The sequence below is a fragment of the Cicer arietinum genome, chromosome 1, assembly GCF_000331145.2.
Source record: "Cicer arietinum cultivar CDC Frontier isolate Library 1 chromosome 1, Cicar.CDCFrontier_v2.0, whole genome shotgun sequence".
NCBI lineage: Eukaryota > Viridiplantae > Streptophyta > Magnoliopsida > Fabales > Fabaceae > Cicer > Cicer arietinum.
The window spans coordinates 45,290,651-45,309,960 of NC_021160.2; the positions used below are offsets into that span (position 1 = coordinate 45,290,651).

Genomic DNA, 19,310 nt, shown 5'->3' on the forward strand with positions numbered 1-19,310 from the left:
ACAAGAATGAGGTCAAATGGGAAAATATAGAGAGGCCCAAAACGAAGCCCATCGTATAACTCATTAGAAAAGGCCCAAAACGAAGGCCCGGTTTTGCCCTCTCGCACAATATAAAAGGCTTTTTTGTATCCGGGTCACCCGACCCTAAAAAAAATCACACTCTTGGCGCTACGATTAAGCACGGCGGGAGCCGATCTCACTTCAAATACAGGGGAATTGTTTCTTCGCGGCAAAAAAAAAAAGAGTACAATTACGAAAATGTCTTTGTTAAAACTAACAAACTACGAGAATACCTGAACGTAATTCAGTTTTCTTTCTTCCTCTCTCTCTTCAGCCTTCCTCTCCCTCTCCCTTTTGCTTACAAGTTACCGCCTTCCTCTCTCCCTCCTTCAGAATCAAATTCACGGATAACGAAAAACTGCGACCCCTTCACTCTGCCTCCAGTCCAGATCGCTCCTCTGCTCGCTGCGGGTCTGCGACCGCCTCTGTGGCCGGTCCGTCGCTCTCTGTTCGCCGCAACCTCATCTGTCTCCAGATCGCGTTGCTGCTCTGTTCAAAAAGTTCAGGTTTCTATTTTGTTAGTGATGATTTTTGTTAGTTAGTGCTGATTTTTGTTAGTTAGTTTTGATTTGGAATTCTGTTAGTTTGGATTGTCGCTCATCTGTTAGTTAGTTTTGATAGTTCGTCACTCCTCTGACTCTCTTAGTTTTGATTTCAATTTTTCTTAGTTCGTCGCTGTGTCAGTTTTGAGTTCTCAATTTTGTTGAGTTTTACCTATCCTAAGAATTTAACTTATATGGCAGTACCCAATATTTTTGTAGAATTCTACTTTGTTCTATTTTTGTGTAGAGTTTTTGTGTTGCACTTAAGGTGTTTGATTTTATGTCCATATAAAGTTTTGAGTTTTTTTATTGCACACAAGGTGTTTGATTTTATGTCGTATAAAGTGTTTGAGTTTTTTTGTTGCATGTAAGGTGTTTGAGTTTTGTTGTATTTTTTTAAAAAATCTGTTGTTGCATTTTCAGTCGGCCACCCCAAGCTTTTTAATCAAGCTCCGCCACTGACCTCTCCCATAGTTCTTCCATTAACAATGGAAATCGACGCGTTACCCATAACAGAATACGACAACAACAATGGCATCAACAATGGCATCGTCATACCGACCAAATCCACCCCCCGCCGCCGCAAGAGAAACGAGTACATGCACGAGGATGCTACACACCTGGCGGCGCGTAAAAAAAAGGAGATGAGAATTCGTTTATCGCTTACAAGACCTTCTTACGTTCTTGGACTCTCTCCCAAGCCTCTTAGATCGGAACATCGTCGGAGGTTGCGATATTTGCTTCGTAGGTTTGTTAATCAACATGATTGGGTTGGTGCTAGTGGTGTTCTTAGTGTCTATTTGAAAGGAACTGTTAATGATACTTCTCCTTTGAAGAATCGTTTCAAGTTTTGGGTATTGGATTCTTTTTCCCTTTCTTATTTCTGACATGCTAAGAAAATACCATAAACCAAATTAAGATAATAGTTTCACTCTATTAATTACCCTTATTAACCTAATTAGTGAAGTAAGTAGTGCCCAATGTATTATTAGAGGGTACAGTTGAAAAAAGTAATTAAAGTTACATTGAAAATTAAAAGTGACAATTTTGGGACAATCTTTTTTGTTGCAAATGCTACAGAATATTTGATTTCAGTTATTTTTCAATCTGCATAAGAGATCTCTATTTTGCATATCAAATCATCAATTTTGATAGATTATCATTGAATGTCAGTGTAAAATTGGTTTATATTGATAGTGCACATCCTTTAAATTCATAGGATATAGAATCAATATAGAATTTGGTAGCTTTACCCACTTTCTATCAGTGATATATGCCTGTGCATATGTAGGTTTTACTGGAGCTTCTTAAGCATGTGGAAAACCATTCTATCAGTTCAATTAATTCAACAAGGATCAGAAATCTCTATGATATTTGGTCAAAGAAAATTGGACCAATGAAGACTTGGCCTGTAGAGGTATGTTTCAGAAACAATCCCACCCTCACCCAAATGCTCTATAATGGCAACCTTTATATTAAATGTTCACACAATTTGTTTATAATGACTAGCTGAATTTCACATGTAGAGAGTTCTTTCAGTTCACTATTGATGCTTAACTTTCAAAGATGCCCAAAGCTTTGGATGTAATTATCTTAGTATTTTTGTAACTTTTTTTTATTGATTTATTTCATGTGCAAGCTAAGTTAGAGCAATCAGGATTGTGATTACATGCTTGTTCCATTGACATTATGTTGCAGCCGGCTATGCTACTATGCTTTATCCAATGCAAATGATCTCACCAAAGTCTCTGCTTAATTTATTTCTAGTTGATAATTAAATTATATTTGCAATCGGATAATTGTTATGAATTAATTTGGCTAGGCTGATTGTTAAGCATTCATATTTATTGTGGCTTTTTACTTGTAAAGCAGAGCAGATATGCGGTTCATTTGGAGTTCATGTTATTCTATCTTATGCAAGGCAATGCTGGAGATGCATATCAGCTTGCTCTATGGTATGCTATATATTAAATTTTAATATTTAGCCCTTTACCTCTAGGTGAGCCTTGGCACAATGATTATAGTTGCTGTTGTGTAACTACTGGAAAGTCATAGGTTTGAATCATGAAACCAATGTCTTGCAAAATGCAAGGCAAACTGCTTACAATAAACTCAAATGGGTCCGACCATTTTGAACCTCACTGTGGAAGGAGCTTTATGGTACCAGCCCTAGGTTGTCTTTTTTTAGTCCTTTATATATAAATATGTGTTGCATCGTGCATCATGATGCCAAGGAGTGGATTGTTTCGAAACTTGTCTTTGCTATATAAGGTTGTCAACTTTTTACATGCCATTACTGCTATATTCTTTTATAGGGGTTATGATTTATTCTATAAAACTTATATTGCTCATAATGGTTGGTAAAGTATTAATGATTATTGCCATTTGTATTCTAAAATACATTGCAAGTTTTGAGAAATAGTGTTATAAGTATGGTTGCTTACTGGGCTCTTATTTTTTCCTTCATCGTATTCCCTTTGCTCTCTCTCTCTTGTTTATTTTGTTTTTCTGTTTGTTTATTCTTTAGCCTTGAACAAGAGAAAATTGATATTGATCCTGTTTCCAAGATAATGATGGGTTTGACATTCTATGAGCTTTGGTATTCTTCTATTCCCGAAGAATTTCAGTGGAGAGATTTAGATCAAATTGACTGTCAAGAGAACTCACATATGGAGGGAACCTCATTCAGCAATGAGGTTGGACAGTCAGAATGTCAAAATTCTCACATGGCACAGTCAGAACGTCAAATTACAGTTGAGTCTCACATGGCAGACACTCAATATCAATGTGACTCAGATGCATCTGTCATGAATGAAAGGAAAATTTCTAAGGGTATTGTCGTCAGTAAAGATATGAGAGTTTCCATGGAAGTTGATACTAGCCATAAAAGAGGAAAATCACGTCAGATCTTTCAGTCGGAAGGCTTTTACTTGATTTCTGATGAACATAAAGAAACAGATAATCCTTTTTCTAACAGTGAAGATCTTACACAAGATACCTTGTATGCTCTTGGTAAGCTTTTTTATTCTCTGATTAATAATTAACAGAAGAAAATCTATTTCTTGTGGTTGTACACCTGTATGAGAATGTGCATGCACAATATGTTTGTATATGGAATTTTTCCAACCTCATTTTTGTTTACACTCAGATTAAAAATATTGATTTTGTCTTGCATACTACTCTGAATAGTTTCACAGTCTAAATATTGATAAACACTTCTAGTCTCACAGCTCTTCATCTGACCTATAACTTCAATATTAATCTTCTTATGCATTTATTTAGGGAAACTTGATTTGTGGTTGTTACCATTGTGTTTTTCGGGTGAGAACAATTTGGAGGAGTTCATGGACATGCACAGAAATCAGCACAGTGACTACTATAAAAATGCAGTGAAGTATTTACAACTAGCGCTCAACTCAACATCCTTTGCATCTGTAGCATTACTTCCATTGACACAGGTATGGAGCATACTTTTCAAATAATTTTGGAACCACTTAACTACATTTAGTATTTCACATTGGTAGTTGTTCAATATACTAAAAACATGCTTTAAACTGTAGTAGTAGTTAGAACAAGTTAGTAGTTACATACCCCCATCCCCAAAATAAAACAGAATTTATTTTTGATTTCACTATTCGTGTAAAATTTTTCCAAACAATCGTCATTCAATAATTTATCTTGCCACATCACAAAATAACACACATATATATCTATATAAATTGATTTAAAATTGAGCATTTTTTCAAAACAATTAACTTCACTTTAAAACTATTTTAGTCTCAGCAATTTTCAAGTGAATCATTTTTCAAATTTCAAATAGTTTGGAAGGAGAAAAGGGTGGAAATAAGGAAGGTATGGTTCAAATTAAATGATAGGACACCTGGGCCTTATAACACAGAGGACCAAATTCCTATTGGGTCCAACTTCTAGAAGGTTGGAGGATAAGAGTTAGTTAGAGTATATTCCCTAATTTCATGGGAATTCTGTTATAAGAGAGGGAAGGGGAGTTGGAGACGACATTCAGAATTATCATAAGAGTTGTTAGGAGATACTTCTCTCTGGTCAGGAGTTCTAGAACTCTGGTTTATCCTTTCATTTGTGTTTCCACCCCTGTAGAGCTCTTGAGTTTATCACTTTCATTAAATATTATTCTGTTTTGTTTTCTTGAATTCACTGGTTCTATTATTAAACTTCTATAATGAGAGGCAACCATAGAGGACTTAATTTAAATGCAAAATTGGTAAATTGTAAAGTCTTTTATCCAAATATCCTCTAACAACCTTTAATTTTTCTATATGCATTAAAGTGTGTTATTAGAGATTACAAAAAGTATTTTGAAATCTCAACCCACCATTTTAAGCTGTTGGAATACTTGGTTCTTTGCGCATATTATTACTATTTGGCCTTTTCTTCCATATGCATTTGTACAAACATAATATGAAAATATAAGTGCCTTGGATTATTTGAAATCAATTTTCAATCTTAACCTGCTTAAAGCAATTGAGTGTGTTCTGCAACTCTGCAGTATGTTTCCTTTTCTGTATGCACATAAACGTGCATATTTTGCATCTGCTGGAAACAATATATATGCAAATTGTTGTCTACATGGAATTATTTTGAGTAATCAACAATTGTTTCACTTTATTTTATGTTAACAGCTGCTGCTGATCGGAGGTCAAGTTAACGAGGTTCTGACCATGCTTGAGCAACAATGCTATAATTCACACTCTGTACTCCCAATTAGGTACACATCCCTTGTCTTTCTACATTTAATATGTTGGCAGGATATAAGAAAATATCTTATAATACAACCAGTTATACAATCAGTTAATCAACCGATTATACTACTTGTGAGTATTTTCTTGTTATCTGAACCTATACTTCACACCCTCTTAACAACGACACAATCTTATGCCTGTTAAGGAACTTGCCTGTACTAAGCAGATGCAACAATTACAAATCGAAAGAGTTTTGCTTTTGAAAAATTCTCAACATGAATGGTTTTAAAACTTCACAAAGCTCTTCGAAAAATGAATTTTTGGAACAGAAAGAATATGAATTTGAAGGTTTGAGAATAAATTTTTACATAGTAGATGTTCTTAGTAAATGCTGATGTTGAAACTTCTACTCATCTTTGGTATTTTATAGTGTTTCCATGGCATAATACCATTATGACTCAGTGAAAATTCATTTCCATTGAATTTGTCCTTTTATGAGTAGTGGAGTTGTGTTTCAGATCATTTGGAAAGAGAGAGAACCAAGGCTTGCGAATTCTTGGAGAAACCAATTCTGTTTATGTACTTTCAGCCAGTGTGTAATTTGTGTTTGTATGAATTTCCTTACTCTGCTGAGAAGATTTCTCCGTAGATATCAATCAATCTATTCAGAAAATTATCCCAATTAATCTGTTAATTACCAGTTTCTATCAGTAGCTTCTTCCTTTGATCAGATGAATGTCATTATTGAATAACCAGATGATGCATCTCCTGATAGAGAGCAAAATCATTTTCTCTTAACAACCAGATGCAAGCTTCCTTATGTCAGTAGTCATAGACATGCTTCTTTTGACCAGATGCTGAATACATCATCAGAGAGAGAGTTCACATTTCTCTTCCTTCTGTTGATGCGAATAATGTTTGAATCTAGCTAACTTCTTGAGTTCTTTACACTTAAGATTTCAATCTGCTCACTTGACGAAATTTATCAAATAACAAATGATAAATTGTTCACTGAAATATTTGGATAATCATCAAAATTAATTGAGGACTAGAATTCCCAATCTCTTTGGTTCTAACAAGCTGCTGCCAAGTATAATTTCGATTGTGTTTGCCTGCTGTTCCTGAAAGTCAACAGTGGTTTCATGTGTTGAATGCCCAGTTGTTGTTCTTGGACATGAACGTTATTGGCTGATTTTTTTGATGTTTATCGTTATCTATGATGTTTTTTTCAGTCTGGTTACATTGCTTGTTAGTTTTCTCTTTCCAATGGTATATTTTTAACTAGCTTAAAGTTTAGCAAACTTTAGCTTGTGGGGAATTTTAGAATATTAGAAAATTATTATCTTGAACTTGAATGATCTCATAGGATTAATTCCATATTTTAGAACATCTCTTATGATTGTTTCCATATTACTTAGTTGTTATATTTTAGTGATTTGTTTTCTTATTCAATTAGAATTAGAAGTCTTGTATCCTTATAAATAGGGTTTAGTAATCTTTATTGTTGTTCTCTTCTCTTTATCGAAAACCTACGAATTCAACTTGTACATATAGTCATTAAATCACAATTTGAGATAAGAAAGTTGTGGTAATTTACTCATAATTCTCTTTTGTTATGTTTACAAAGTTACTAATGTATGTGATTGCAGATTACGGGCTATTCTCTTGGAGCGTTTTGATCGAAACAACTCTCTCTTGATTTGTAGCTGTTTTGAGGAGATATTAAAGAAGGATCCAGCATGTCGTGATTCTTTAGCAAAACTCATAATGATGCACCAAACAGGTACCTTCATTCTTAACAATTTCTTTCATATGATTTGAATAGTTTTCATATCTTATTATCTTTGTCTCCCTTATTTTCTGATCAATCTTTAGCTTGAATGGGGATGAAAAGAAGGGGAACAAAGAAAATGTAACCCTGAAATAGTTGGGACTTGGGGAGACTGGAGTTCATCTTGAACTACTGATGAATTCACTGTGGTGCAGTCCACATATTTGTTTTTTGGCAATGGATGAATTCCACTGTTATGTCACAAGTGAGAATTTAGTCCTCATTAATCATTAATCCAATGGCTGAAATACATTTTGGCTGATTACATGTGGTTGAAAAACTGACCTATTTTTAAATAGAGAATTAAGTCCTTCTTGTAGTAGAAGGATCAAAGTTTCTAGAATTCAAATAAAGAATTTCCTTGCAAGCAGCATCCATTGGAGGAAACCTTTGGCGGATCACCTTCAAGCACTAACATAGCTTCATTCACGTCACTCTCTTGTTTTAAAAGACTTTCAATTTGGCTCTCATTTTCCTCAACTTCAATGTATTGTGGGAATTCCTCATTAAATAAGAGAGAGCTCATATATTGTTTTGGAAGAATACTCTCATTCAAAAAGTTGATTTGAAATTTTCTTTGTTTTCTCCTAATTAGCTTCTTTTAGGTCCTCATCACAAGTCCTTCGTTAGCAGTTTGGCTGAAGAGAAATAGAGAAATGCAATTGCTTCACCATTCAACCTTTGATTGTGACCCGGGCATGGCTCAGATCCAGAACAACTTGATTCAATAGGTTCAAGCTTGAATTCAAAATTTGATTTGTTTTAGCAGTACCAATCCAAATAAACTCACCCTTGCACTTGGGCAATTATCCAAGCTGCCGTGAACTTCATTCCCCATGGCTGAATCTAGTGGATTTGGCTGTCGTGAATTGCATGAGTTCTGAATCCCGATTTCACACTCCCATAACAGAGGATGGCTGACATTGTGTGGCTGCGAACTTTGATTCTCCTAGGATGGGTTTTGATAGTTTGTTGGACTACGATAAGCTTGAAAAACTGGAGGCCCTTGGTAGCCAAGCCACATGCACCACAATGCTGCAACACCGAGGTAGTTTGACTAGCTTGAGTGCAACCCACCTCGATAAGACTGCTTTTGATTCATTCTTTTCACTACCAGTCCAGTTCGTTGACGCCACCAATGGGGCAGCATCCATAGTGCTTCTACTGCTACCCCTATCCAACTTCTGCTTCTTCGTCTTGAACCCAAACTGGAATATCTGGTTGAAATTTTGGCTGGAATCTCCTGAGCACTGCATTCTCAAAAGTCTGCCATGTCTCATTTAGTTGCATCCTTTCCATCCAATTGTTAGGTTCCTTGATTGCAAGATAGAGGAAAGGGAATTATTCGTCCCTGTATTTTATTGATAACAAGGAAAAGATTACACAAAGGAATCTAATCCTCTCCACCAGAGCATTCTCTAGTTCACACCAAAGTGTTTTCTAAAAGTATAATCCTGACCTTCTCAAAGAGAGGGCTGGTCCCATTTATACTTATAGCTCATAGGATCAGTTGTTACAGTAGAAAAAGAAAGTAACTAATTCTAACTAACACTAAAATCTGCCTTACTCTTCCTTCTATAATAAACTTGAAGGACTTGGTCTTCTGTTGAGGGATTTATATTGGATCAAACACTATGTCATTAATTGTTTTCTTCTGATATGTTGCAGGCGACTATAATCTTGAATCTCTTGTGGAAATGATTGCTTTACATTTGGATGCTACAGATGCTGAGTACAATACATGGAGGGTCTTCTCTTTATGTTTTTCTAAATTGTCTCTCCTTGAAGAAGACTGCATGTCTGCATGCTCCATTCGAAATGAGGATAGACAGGAGCAACTTCGCTCCTTACGCAAAACCCCAAAAATATTTACAGAGGGCATATCAGGAAAATCTTGGAATATTCGGTGTCGGTGGTGGCTAACAAGATATTTCAGCAATAGCAAGTTTGAATCAAGTATTGGAACTGGTATATATATTTTTTAAATTTAATTTGATCTACTTTAAGTTTTAAGTTATTTTATACTATCAATCAATCATGTATTTTAATACTATTGGGTTAAATTAAATACATCAGTTTTTGTTGACCAAACTGTCTCTTATATTTAGGACCCGGGGTAGTATCATTTTAAGAGTTTGACTATGGTAACAACTACCTAAGAAGTAAAATAGTTAATTGACTTTACATCTCAAATTAACTACACACATTTCTATACATTCTTGCATTATTATAGTTTAATTCTAGCCATGTTAACTTACCACATGTTATATTGGGCAGGTGATTTACAGTTACTCACATACAAAGCAGCATGTGCATCCTACATGTATGGACGAGAGTTCAGCTATGTTATGAAGGCCTATTCTCATTTAGAAAAAGAAAATGATATGGATTTATTGCTATTCTTGGATGAGCACAAGAGAAATTCATATAGAATTTATGAAAAATTTCAAACAAAACTACATGGATAAATGATAAGATATATTTATTGCATTGTGAGTAATCGTTATTTGATTCATTTGTCGCTGCTTTGGGTATAGCATTTATGGTTTAAATTGCAGTATTCAATTTTGTATAAATTTGTTAAGATTATAGATATGGTCAAAGTTGTACTTGTAAAGATGAGTTCTTTTAAATGAATCTTCATCTATGCCATCGAACCTAAAATCTCTAAATTCCATTAGAACCTAAATTCTGAAGGCAACAAAAAGGAGATTGCATGGATTGTAAGGGCTTTAAGGTCAAGCTTGTTACTTTAAAATTAAAATAAGAGTCTTAACAATAAAATAAAAGTTGTTCTGTAACTTTGATTAATTTTAGCTTAAAAACTAATTTAAAATAAATTATAAGGTAAAATAATTTTGGTTTAAATAAGCTTTTGCCTCTAAAATGATGACATTTTGGTTTTAGTCTCTAAATTTCTTTAAGTTTAGAGGATTGGGGAGGGGAGACTTTTAAAAAAGAAAGGAACAAATAAAAGGAATGCAAAATTTAGTCTCTAAATTAAAAATATATATTTGTTAAAAGCAAAAAAAGTTTTATTTTCATTTTTTAGTACATAAAAATTTATGTTTAATTAATATTTTGTTAAAAATAATTTTTATAGTAAAAGTTCTTATAATATTCTAAATATATATACAAAAACTTTTTAAATAATTTAAAAATGCACATCAAACAAGAAGTAATATATACTCATTTAGGTATACTCATTTATCATAATTTCATCTCCATAAAATTTAGGTATGTCCTTGTTGTTGAGTCAAACACAAAAAAGGTAAGAGGCGATGTACATTTTTGACTTCTCTAGAATGTGTTAGTAATATATAGAATAACTAATAAAATAATTATACATATGTCTATATTATTCTAGAATATTTGAGTAGTAAATAAAATAAACTCATTTATTTTAATAACAAAAAGAGTTAAATTTTATTTAATTTTTTTTTTATAAAATTATGTTTTTAATTAGAATAAAAATTTGTTTTTTTAGTCTATATAAAATTATTACTGTAAGTTGTGTTAGTCTTTGCTAAATAAAATATATTAAATTTTTCTATAATTTTTTGAGAGCAAATTTAGACTATTTTACAAATTTTTCCTTATAAATTTAGAATTTTCTAATTTAGAATAAGTTAGATATAATTTTTTTTAAATGTCATTTTTGTACATAATTTTTTTATAATGTTGTAAATATATTTGTAATAAATCTTTCAAAAATTTATATTTTTAAAATTATTTGTACAATAATTTTATAAAAATTAAAAAATATAAATATTTTTACATGAACAAAAAATTATAATTTTATAAAGATTTAACATATTTTTAACCTTAAAAAAATCATGAAACTTCAAGAATGAAGGATCTAAAATATGCTTAATGCTTCCACATAGGCAACCACGACTCATTTATAAGCATCCACTTTAAGAACAATACAATCTATTCACTTGCTCCAAAACTTCTATTGTCTTCCAACTATCAACTAAAGTTTTCTATACTATCCATCTATATTCTTAATATTTATAGTGGCATTAGAGCTACGTCCAATCATATATTAAGCATAGAAATTCCATCAAAATATTTCCAACCAAACCATTCTTATATCCAACATTATTTTTAAATTTCCCTAAATCATGACTAATACCATCATCTTACTATTCCTATTTTCAATGGTAAAAGATATAATTTTTGGAGCATTAAAATGAAGACTTTGTTTTTGTTCCCAAGATTTGAGACATTGTAAATGAAAGATTTTATTACTATTTATGCATAAACTGTAACTCTCAACGCAACTCATAAAATGAATTAAAGAAAAATAAACAGAAAGATTCAAATATGTTATTTGTTTTGCAAAAGAGGACATTGTCGGTATCTTTCTAAGAAGAATAGGATCTACAAGTGCTAAAGATATGTGAAGTACACTACAAGAGGAGTTTTAATTCAGGAAGTTACAATGTACGCACATGACATTAACTTTAAACTCTAAAACACGAATTCAAATTAATAAAAATAAAAGAGTCAAGACCATAAAGTAGTACTATACTAAAATAAAATAATTATGAAGTAAAAAAAAATCTCAGGGATATAATATACTTGACAAAAGAATTATTGAGAAATTTCTAATTCTATATCTTGTAAGTAAGACACTCAAAAGTTGAACAAGTACCAAACAATAAAATAAGCATATATTACATAACAAGAAACATATTTAAGCCATAAATTCACAATACTAGGTATGATAAATTTGACTCTAGAAGAAAAAAGTATCATAAGTTTGAATAGACATCCACGAATTTAACATGCATGCTAAATTCTATATAGTAATCAAACACAACCATTCATATATACAATAGAATATTTACCATACGTAAAACACAACGACAATTATGAGAGCTTTAATTCGACTCATGCATAGCAAAATCATAAATCATAAATGATAAAAGTAGCAATATAATAATTACCTGAAGTAAAATACATCCAACATAACAAATTATATATATGTACAAGTTGGTAGATACTAAGTTATGGTGTTGAGCAATTACATTATATTATATACAAATACCAATCTATCCAAGAAGTATGGATATGCATAAAGATTGAATTCATGGGTCCTATTCCTTCTTTGGAAGAGGCAAAGCTTCTGACTTGCATAGAGGACATACATTTTTTACAACAAGCCATTTTGTTATGCAATCGAGATGATATTCATGCCCACATCGAAGAATTCCAATCTTCTCTTTATTCTTAAATTCCTCCTATCCAATTAATTAATAAGGAACAATTGATAAGTACTACCTTTTGTAAAATAAAATAAAATTGATAAGTACTATATATCTCTTGAAGTCAAATATATAAAAAAAAAGTAACTATAATTGATGGATCAAAATATAAACAAAATTTAATTAATTTTATTCTATTTATTATTATTATTATTATTATTATTATTATTATTATTATTATTATTATTATTATTATTATTATTTCGTTCAACATAATAAGTTCACATACAAAAATAAATAAACACTAAGATAGTTTAGAAAATGTAACTAATTTTTTTATTGCACCAAGAAAATTAAATACAGTTAATCACTATTCTTAAAATATTTACAATTAGTTTCTTTTTGTGATGGAATATATCATGAAGAAGAAAAATTTACGTTGAATATTGAATGAAATTAAACATATTGTCTAAAGATCAAACCTGACATATTATGCAAACATCAATTTCTTGATCGTGAGAAGCTACCTCCTCCAAATTCATGGTAGTAGGGCACGGTGAATATAATTTAGTCTTCACCTTAGTTTTAATTGTTTCCTCTAATAAAGCAGTGCTTGCATTGCCAATCCTCTCCCCCAATGCAAGAAGTTCCTATAATCAATAATATTTGTATAATCGTTTTATTTTATAAATTTATTTTTCTATATCCTAAATATCACAATCCTATATTTAACACATAGAAACATTGATATAAGTCAATTAGAAGACTTTGAAGATGAAATCTGTTTTGGGTAGTTAGTTTTCAATTAGCTAATTGTAACTACCTCTATTTGTTACTCTTAAATTGTAAACAACTTGTATATAAGACAAAACAAACAAGGCTGGAAAAACATATAGTGCAGAGAATAGAATGCAAGCTGTAGTTTTGTATAATTGTGCATAAACTGGTAGCACGCAAGTGCATAAAATTGTAATCATCTTTCATCTCATATTAATGATAGTTCAAAGTTGGATCTAGTCCCCCAGACGTAGGAGTTCATATATAAACTGAGTTAACAATTGTATGTGTACATTTTGGCATTGAAAACTTTAATTCTGTTAATAAGAAAACGAAGAACGTTATCCGTTTTACAATATGATCAACCTCCGTTTTATATTCAATCAATCTTCGTTTTACAGAAATCAAGAACATTATTGGTTTATTGACTGATTGATCTCCGTTTTAATAACAACTGGTATCAAGAGCACGTGTTTATTCGATTCAAAGGAAAGATGGCATCAACAAAGTATGTACTTGAAAAATTCAATTGGAAGAATGATTTTGGGTTATGAGGTCTCAAGATGAAAGCGTTGCTGGTTCATCAAGGTTTGACATAAGCACTGGGAGGAGAGAAATACATGGTATCCACACTTACATAAAATAAGAAGAAGGATATCATGAACAAGGCTCATAGTTAATCTTGAGTCTTGTAGAAAATGAAGTGTTTCATATGCAAGAAAATGGGGCATTTTAAGAAAGAATGTCATACTAGAAAGGAAAGAAAAGATCAAATAGTGATGATGATTATGAAAATACATCTATAGCTTCTAAAGGATATGAAAGTACAAAAGTTCTCATGACAAATTCAACTGAAATCATGGATGATGATTGAATGGTTTACTCAGGCTGTTCATTTCATATGACCTCAAATATAGATCGGTTTCTTGACTACAAAGAAACTGATGGAGGCAAGGAGATTATGGGGAACAAATCAACCTGCAAGGTAGTTGGAATTGGCTCAATCAAGCTGAAGCTGGAAAATGGAACTATGCAGATTTTGTCAAAAGTCATACGTGTTCCAGAGCTGAAGAGGAACTTAATTTCTCTAGGAATGCTGGAAAAAATTGACTGTTCGTATAAAACAGAGAAATGTACTCTAGAAGTGATGAAAGGATCATTGGTAATCATGAAGGAAACAGAGGATCATGGTATCTACCTTCTCAATGGTCAAACAGTGACAAGAATGACAACAGTGGCAGTCCAAGCAACAAGCAAAACTAGCATGTGGCATCAAATGTTGGGGCATGTAAGTCTAAAAGGAATGTAGGTTCTAGACAAACAAGTCATGCTAAGAGGTGACAAGATTGGTGATCTTGAATTTTGTGAGTATTGTGTGTATGAAAAGATGCATAAAGTCAAGTTCTCTACAGGGAAACATTGCTCAAAAGAAATTCTAGAATATGTTCACAGTGATCTATGAGGCCCTGCCAAGATTGCTTCAAATGAGATAACAATTATTTCATTACAGTTCTTGATGACTATAGTAGAAAAGTATGGATTTACTTGTTGAAAAGTAAGGATGAAGCATTCAAAACCTTTAAAGAATAGAAATCTATGGTTGAAAACAGGACTGACGAAATAATTAAAACCTTAAGGACATACAATGGTCTAGAGTTTTGCAGCGAGGAATTCACTAGTTTTTGCAAAACTAATGGAGTGAACATGCATATGACTGTAAGACACACACCTCAACAAAATGGACTAGCTGAAAGGATGAATAGAACATTGCTTGAAAGAATGAGATGTATCAAGTCCAATGTAGGAATGTTTGTAGACTTTTGGGGAAAAACAACCCATACAACTTGCTATTTGATAAATTTGAATCGTTCAATAACAATTGAACTCAAAACTCCTCAAGAGACCTGGACTGGACATCCTGCTAATGACAATAATCTAAAAGTATTTGGGTGTTCAACATACTTTCATGTAAATGAAGGGAAACTAGTTCCTCGAGCCAAGAAATGGTACTTTGTTGGATATCCAAGTGGTGTAAAAGGTTATAGGATATGGTGTCCTGGAAGTAGGAAATATATCATCAGTAGATATGTTACGTTTCATGAGGCTGAACTATACAAGTCCTTAACCAAGGCTACTAATGAAAATTCACATCAAATTGAAGCTGAGAGGTTTGATCTTGAGGTGGAGCAAGCTGCAGAAAAGGAGAAAGATCTACAGAAACCAAGAACGTTCTTGGTTTCAAAAAGACAACAGACTCAACAAGACAATACTGATGCAAACCCAACTAAATGTGATATTTTCTCAAATCGTGACAATTCAACGTAACAAGAAGTAGATGACTACAATCTCATCAGGGATAGAGAAAGAAGAACATCAAAACTCACTCTAAGATATGGTTGTGCAGACATGATCAACTATGCATTACATGTTGCTGAATATATCATACAAGAAGATCCTAGAAACTACAATGAAGTTGTCAGGTCTCAAGACAAAGACAAATGAATTTTAGCTATCACTGAGGAGCAGAAATCACTGGAGAAGAACAACACTTGGAAACTCATACCTAAGCCTGTAAACTCTAGAATTGTAGGAAGAAAATGGATTTTCAAGCGGAAAAAGGGAATTCCAGGAGTTGAACCACTCAGGCTCAAAGCAATGCTAGTAGCAAAGAGATTCACTCAAAGGGAATGTGTAGACTACAATGAAATCTTTTCTTTTGTAGTCAATCATGCATCTATAAGGATAATTTTAGCCATTGTAGCACACTTTGACATGGAGTTAGAACATATGGATGTCAAAACAACCTTTCTCCATGGTGATCTGAATGAAATAATCTTAATGCAACAACTAGATGGCTTTAGGACTCAAGGAAGAGAGGATTGAGTCTGCTGGCTAAAGAGATCACTCTATGGGCTAAAACAATCACCGAGACAATGGTATTTGAGGTTTGATACATTCATGCTCAGTCAAAATTATGCTAGAAGTGATTTTGATAGTTGTGTGTATTATAAAAAAACAAGTATCATCAATCACATACATTTACTTGTTGCTATATATGGATGACATGCTAATAACATCTAAAAGTATGAAAGAAATAGAAAAATTGAAGGGCCAACTGAAGAAAGAATTCGAGATGAAGGACTTGGGGCCAACTAAAAGGATCCTAGGAATGGAAATCATCAAAATTAGATAGAAAGGGAAACTAATAATATGCAAGTGAACCAAAGGAAGTCAGCTCTCCACTTGTAGCTCACTTCAAACTTTCTTCAACCATGTCACTAAACACAAATCAAGAAAACAAAAGACATGAAGTCAATACCATATGCAAGTGACACAGGGAGCATCATGTATGCTATGGTATGTTCAAGGCCATACATTTCTCATGCTATAAGTGTCACAAACAGATTTATGGGAAATTCAGGGATGAATCATTGGCTAGTTGTCAAATGGATTTTAAAGTACCTAAAGGGAACTCAAAGCATGTGTTTGGAATACAATAAAAGTTCATAACCCTCAAAATCAGTCCAAGGATTTGCATAATCTAATTTTGCTGGAGATTTAGATAAAAGAAGATCTCTTACAGAATATGTGTTCACAGTGTTTAACAACACAATCACTTGGAAACCAATCTTCAACACATAGTGGTATTATCAACAGTAGAAGCAGAATATATAACTCTTGCTAAAGTTGTGAAATAAGGAATTTGGCTGAGAGGATTGATCACTGAACTTGGTGTTAAAGAAGAGTCGATTTACTTAAATTGTGGCAGCCAAAGTGCCATTCATTTAAGTAAAAATAAAATGTATCATAAAAGAACCAAGCATATAGACAACATGCTTCATTTTATTAGGGATGTCATTGAAAAAGGTGAGATAAATGTGGCAAAGGTGTACACAAGTGACAATCCAGCTGACATATTTACAAAACCTGTCACACTTAGCAAATTCAAACACTGCTTGGATATTCTGCAAATCAAGTCCAGTAACTGAGATCAAGGACTAAGAGGACCTGCTTTGAAGAATCACAAGCTGAAGCTTCTCATTGGGTACCAAGGTGGAGATTTGTAATATGTGGTACTCAATTAGAAGACTTTGGAGATGAAATTTGTTTTTGGCAGAAACTGGCAGCACACAAGTGCAGAAAATTGTAATCATCTTTCATCTTATATTAATGATAGTTCAAAGGCAGATCTAGTCCCCAAGACATATGAGTTAATCTCTAAAATGGGTTAACAATTATGTGTTTTCATTTTGGCATTGAAAACTTTAATTCTGCTAGTCAGAAAACAAAAAAGTTCTCCGTTTTACAATCTAATCAATCTCCGTTTTATATTCAATAAATCTTCGTTTTATAGAAACCAAGAACATTCTTGGTTTATTGATTGATTGATCTCCGTTTTAACAACAATAAGAAAATACATTTTAAATCTCTATTCACTTACCTCGTAAGACATTCCCTCAATGTTCAATCGCATATCTTGATGATGGTCAACCGGATTTTGCACTTGACCAAGTAAAATATAGTCCTACACAAATGAAATGAAGGTCAATTGATAAAAAAATCAATGTGTTATGAAAATAAAATGATTTTTTTTTATTTATAAAAAAGGTCAAAATAATTATATTCAAATAAACATTTGGAGAAAAAAATGTATAGTCACTAATTTTTCGTAACAAAAAATTAGTCACATATATTTTTTCTGTATCTAATTTTGATAATTAATTTTTATTGTTTTTTAGTAATGAGAAAATATTACATAAACTAGGACAAAGCCAAGGGAATATAAAACATGATGTCTTATTATCGCGGGCATGAATCTGTCGGCCTGATAAATCTGAAAGGCTATTTGTAGAGGAATCGCGATACTGCATGGAGGATTTGGTAGAACTCTTTGCATTGCAAGTGTTGGATGATGATATTGATAATGTTGATGTTGTTGGATGAAAGGAGGAGGATGAAGAAGCATGAGGCCATTTCTGTTGCCAACTATGTCATGCTGAAAACCCATGCTAGCACTCTCTAATGAACTTCCATTTATATAGGGTGCTGGAGAATGATAGTGAAAAAGTCAAACAAACTTGATTCAAATATATCCAATATTATATTATAGGTATCACATATGGAAAAACATGCATCCAAATTATTCTTTAATGTTGTGACAAATTATTCACATACTAGGTTATCCAAGTAAAGGAAACAAATAGATAAAAGGAGAACCTTAAAAAAATGTTTACCTTGTATATAAGGCATTGGGTGAAAGTGTTGGCCCAAATAGTTTCCATGAATCAAATGGTTATGGTTATGAACCATAATAGACTCACTTGGCATGCTCCATGCTCTTCCATGTGGTCCTACTTGATTGAGTGAAGGGATGCCTAATGGCAATGACACATTATCCTTCATAGCATTAGGAGAAGCAATAGAAGAACTAAGCAAATCATTAGAATATTGTTGCTTTCCTATAATTATTTTGTGTGCATCTCTACCTTCATCCATGAAACCAATATGCTTCTTCTCGTATTATCTTAGCAAATTTGAAGACTGCAAATTTTGAGGCTGCCCAATATAATTTTGAGATATTTGGGTGGCTGTTTGAAGTGAGAAAAATCATGTCATATTAATCATTTGGATATTATATAAACCTTGCATTTTTTACCTCTAAATCTTTAATAATTCTCTCATAATTGAAGTTTAAGCAAAATCATTTTCGATAGAAAAAAGGCCCAACCTAGTTAATCTACTTCATGACAATGTCAATAACAAATAAAACTTCGATAATTTTATACTTATTTTCAATATATGCAAAAGTAATACAAATAGTTAATATTATTCGATAAATATGCATGTATTGAGAAACACCAATTTATCAAAGAAATGGCCTAAATATTTCAATACTTAACATAAATATAAAACTCTCTTTAAGTGTGTTATATTGCTCAAACTATATATCTATTAAGTGAGTAAATTGTTTGATATACATAGATAAAATAATTGATCTCAAAAGAATCATCAATTGTCTGAAGGTTTGATTAGGAGAACTCAGAGGAATATCAAATCTGGTCTCTGATTATGTAGATGATGCTCGCAACAAATTTAAAAATCGGATGAAAAGATTGTAACAATGAGAGAAAAATATGAGAAGTTTTGTTAAAAGTGTTGCATATATATA

The 19,310-nt window shown here is 32.4% G+C and overlaps 2 protein-coding genes across 2 annotated transcripts; one reads left to right on the forward strand and one right to left on the reverse strand.

Moving 5' to 3' along the window:
* Positions 1–281: 281 nt before the first annotated feature.
* On the forward strand, positions 282–9,666 carry LOC101507338 (uncharacterized). Its single transcript, XM_073365193.1, has 10 exons — positions 282–566; positions 1,026–1,456; positions 1,894–2,019; positions 2,475–2,557; positions 3,130–3,614; positions 3,885–4,060; positions 5,261–5,346; positions 6,970–7,103; positions 8,820–9,119; positions 9,429–9,666. Exons 2-10 carry the CDS (start codon positions 1,091–1,093, stop codon positions 9,617–9,619), a joined length of 1,947 nt encoding a protein of 648 aa, XP_073221294.1. The 5' UTR covers positions 282–566; positions 1,026–1,090; the 3' UTR covers positions 9,620–9,666.
* Positions 9,667–16,614: 6,948 nt separating this feature from the next.
* On the reverse strand, positions 16,615–18,637 carry LOC101490758 (uncharacterized). The gene is made up of 4 exons (XM_073364080.1): positions 18,376–18,637; positions 17,898–18,187; positions 17,583–17,666; positions 16,615–16,770 (listed from the first exon to the last, which is right to left on the reverse strand). Exons 1-4 carry the CDS (start codon positions 18,635–18,637, stop codon positions 16,615–16,617), a joined length of 792 nt encoding a protein of 263 aa, XP_073220181.1.
* Between the last annotated feature and the right edge of the window lie 673 nt (positions 18,638–19,310).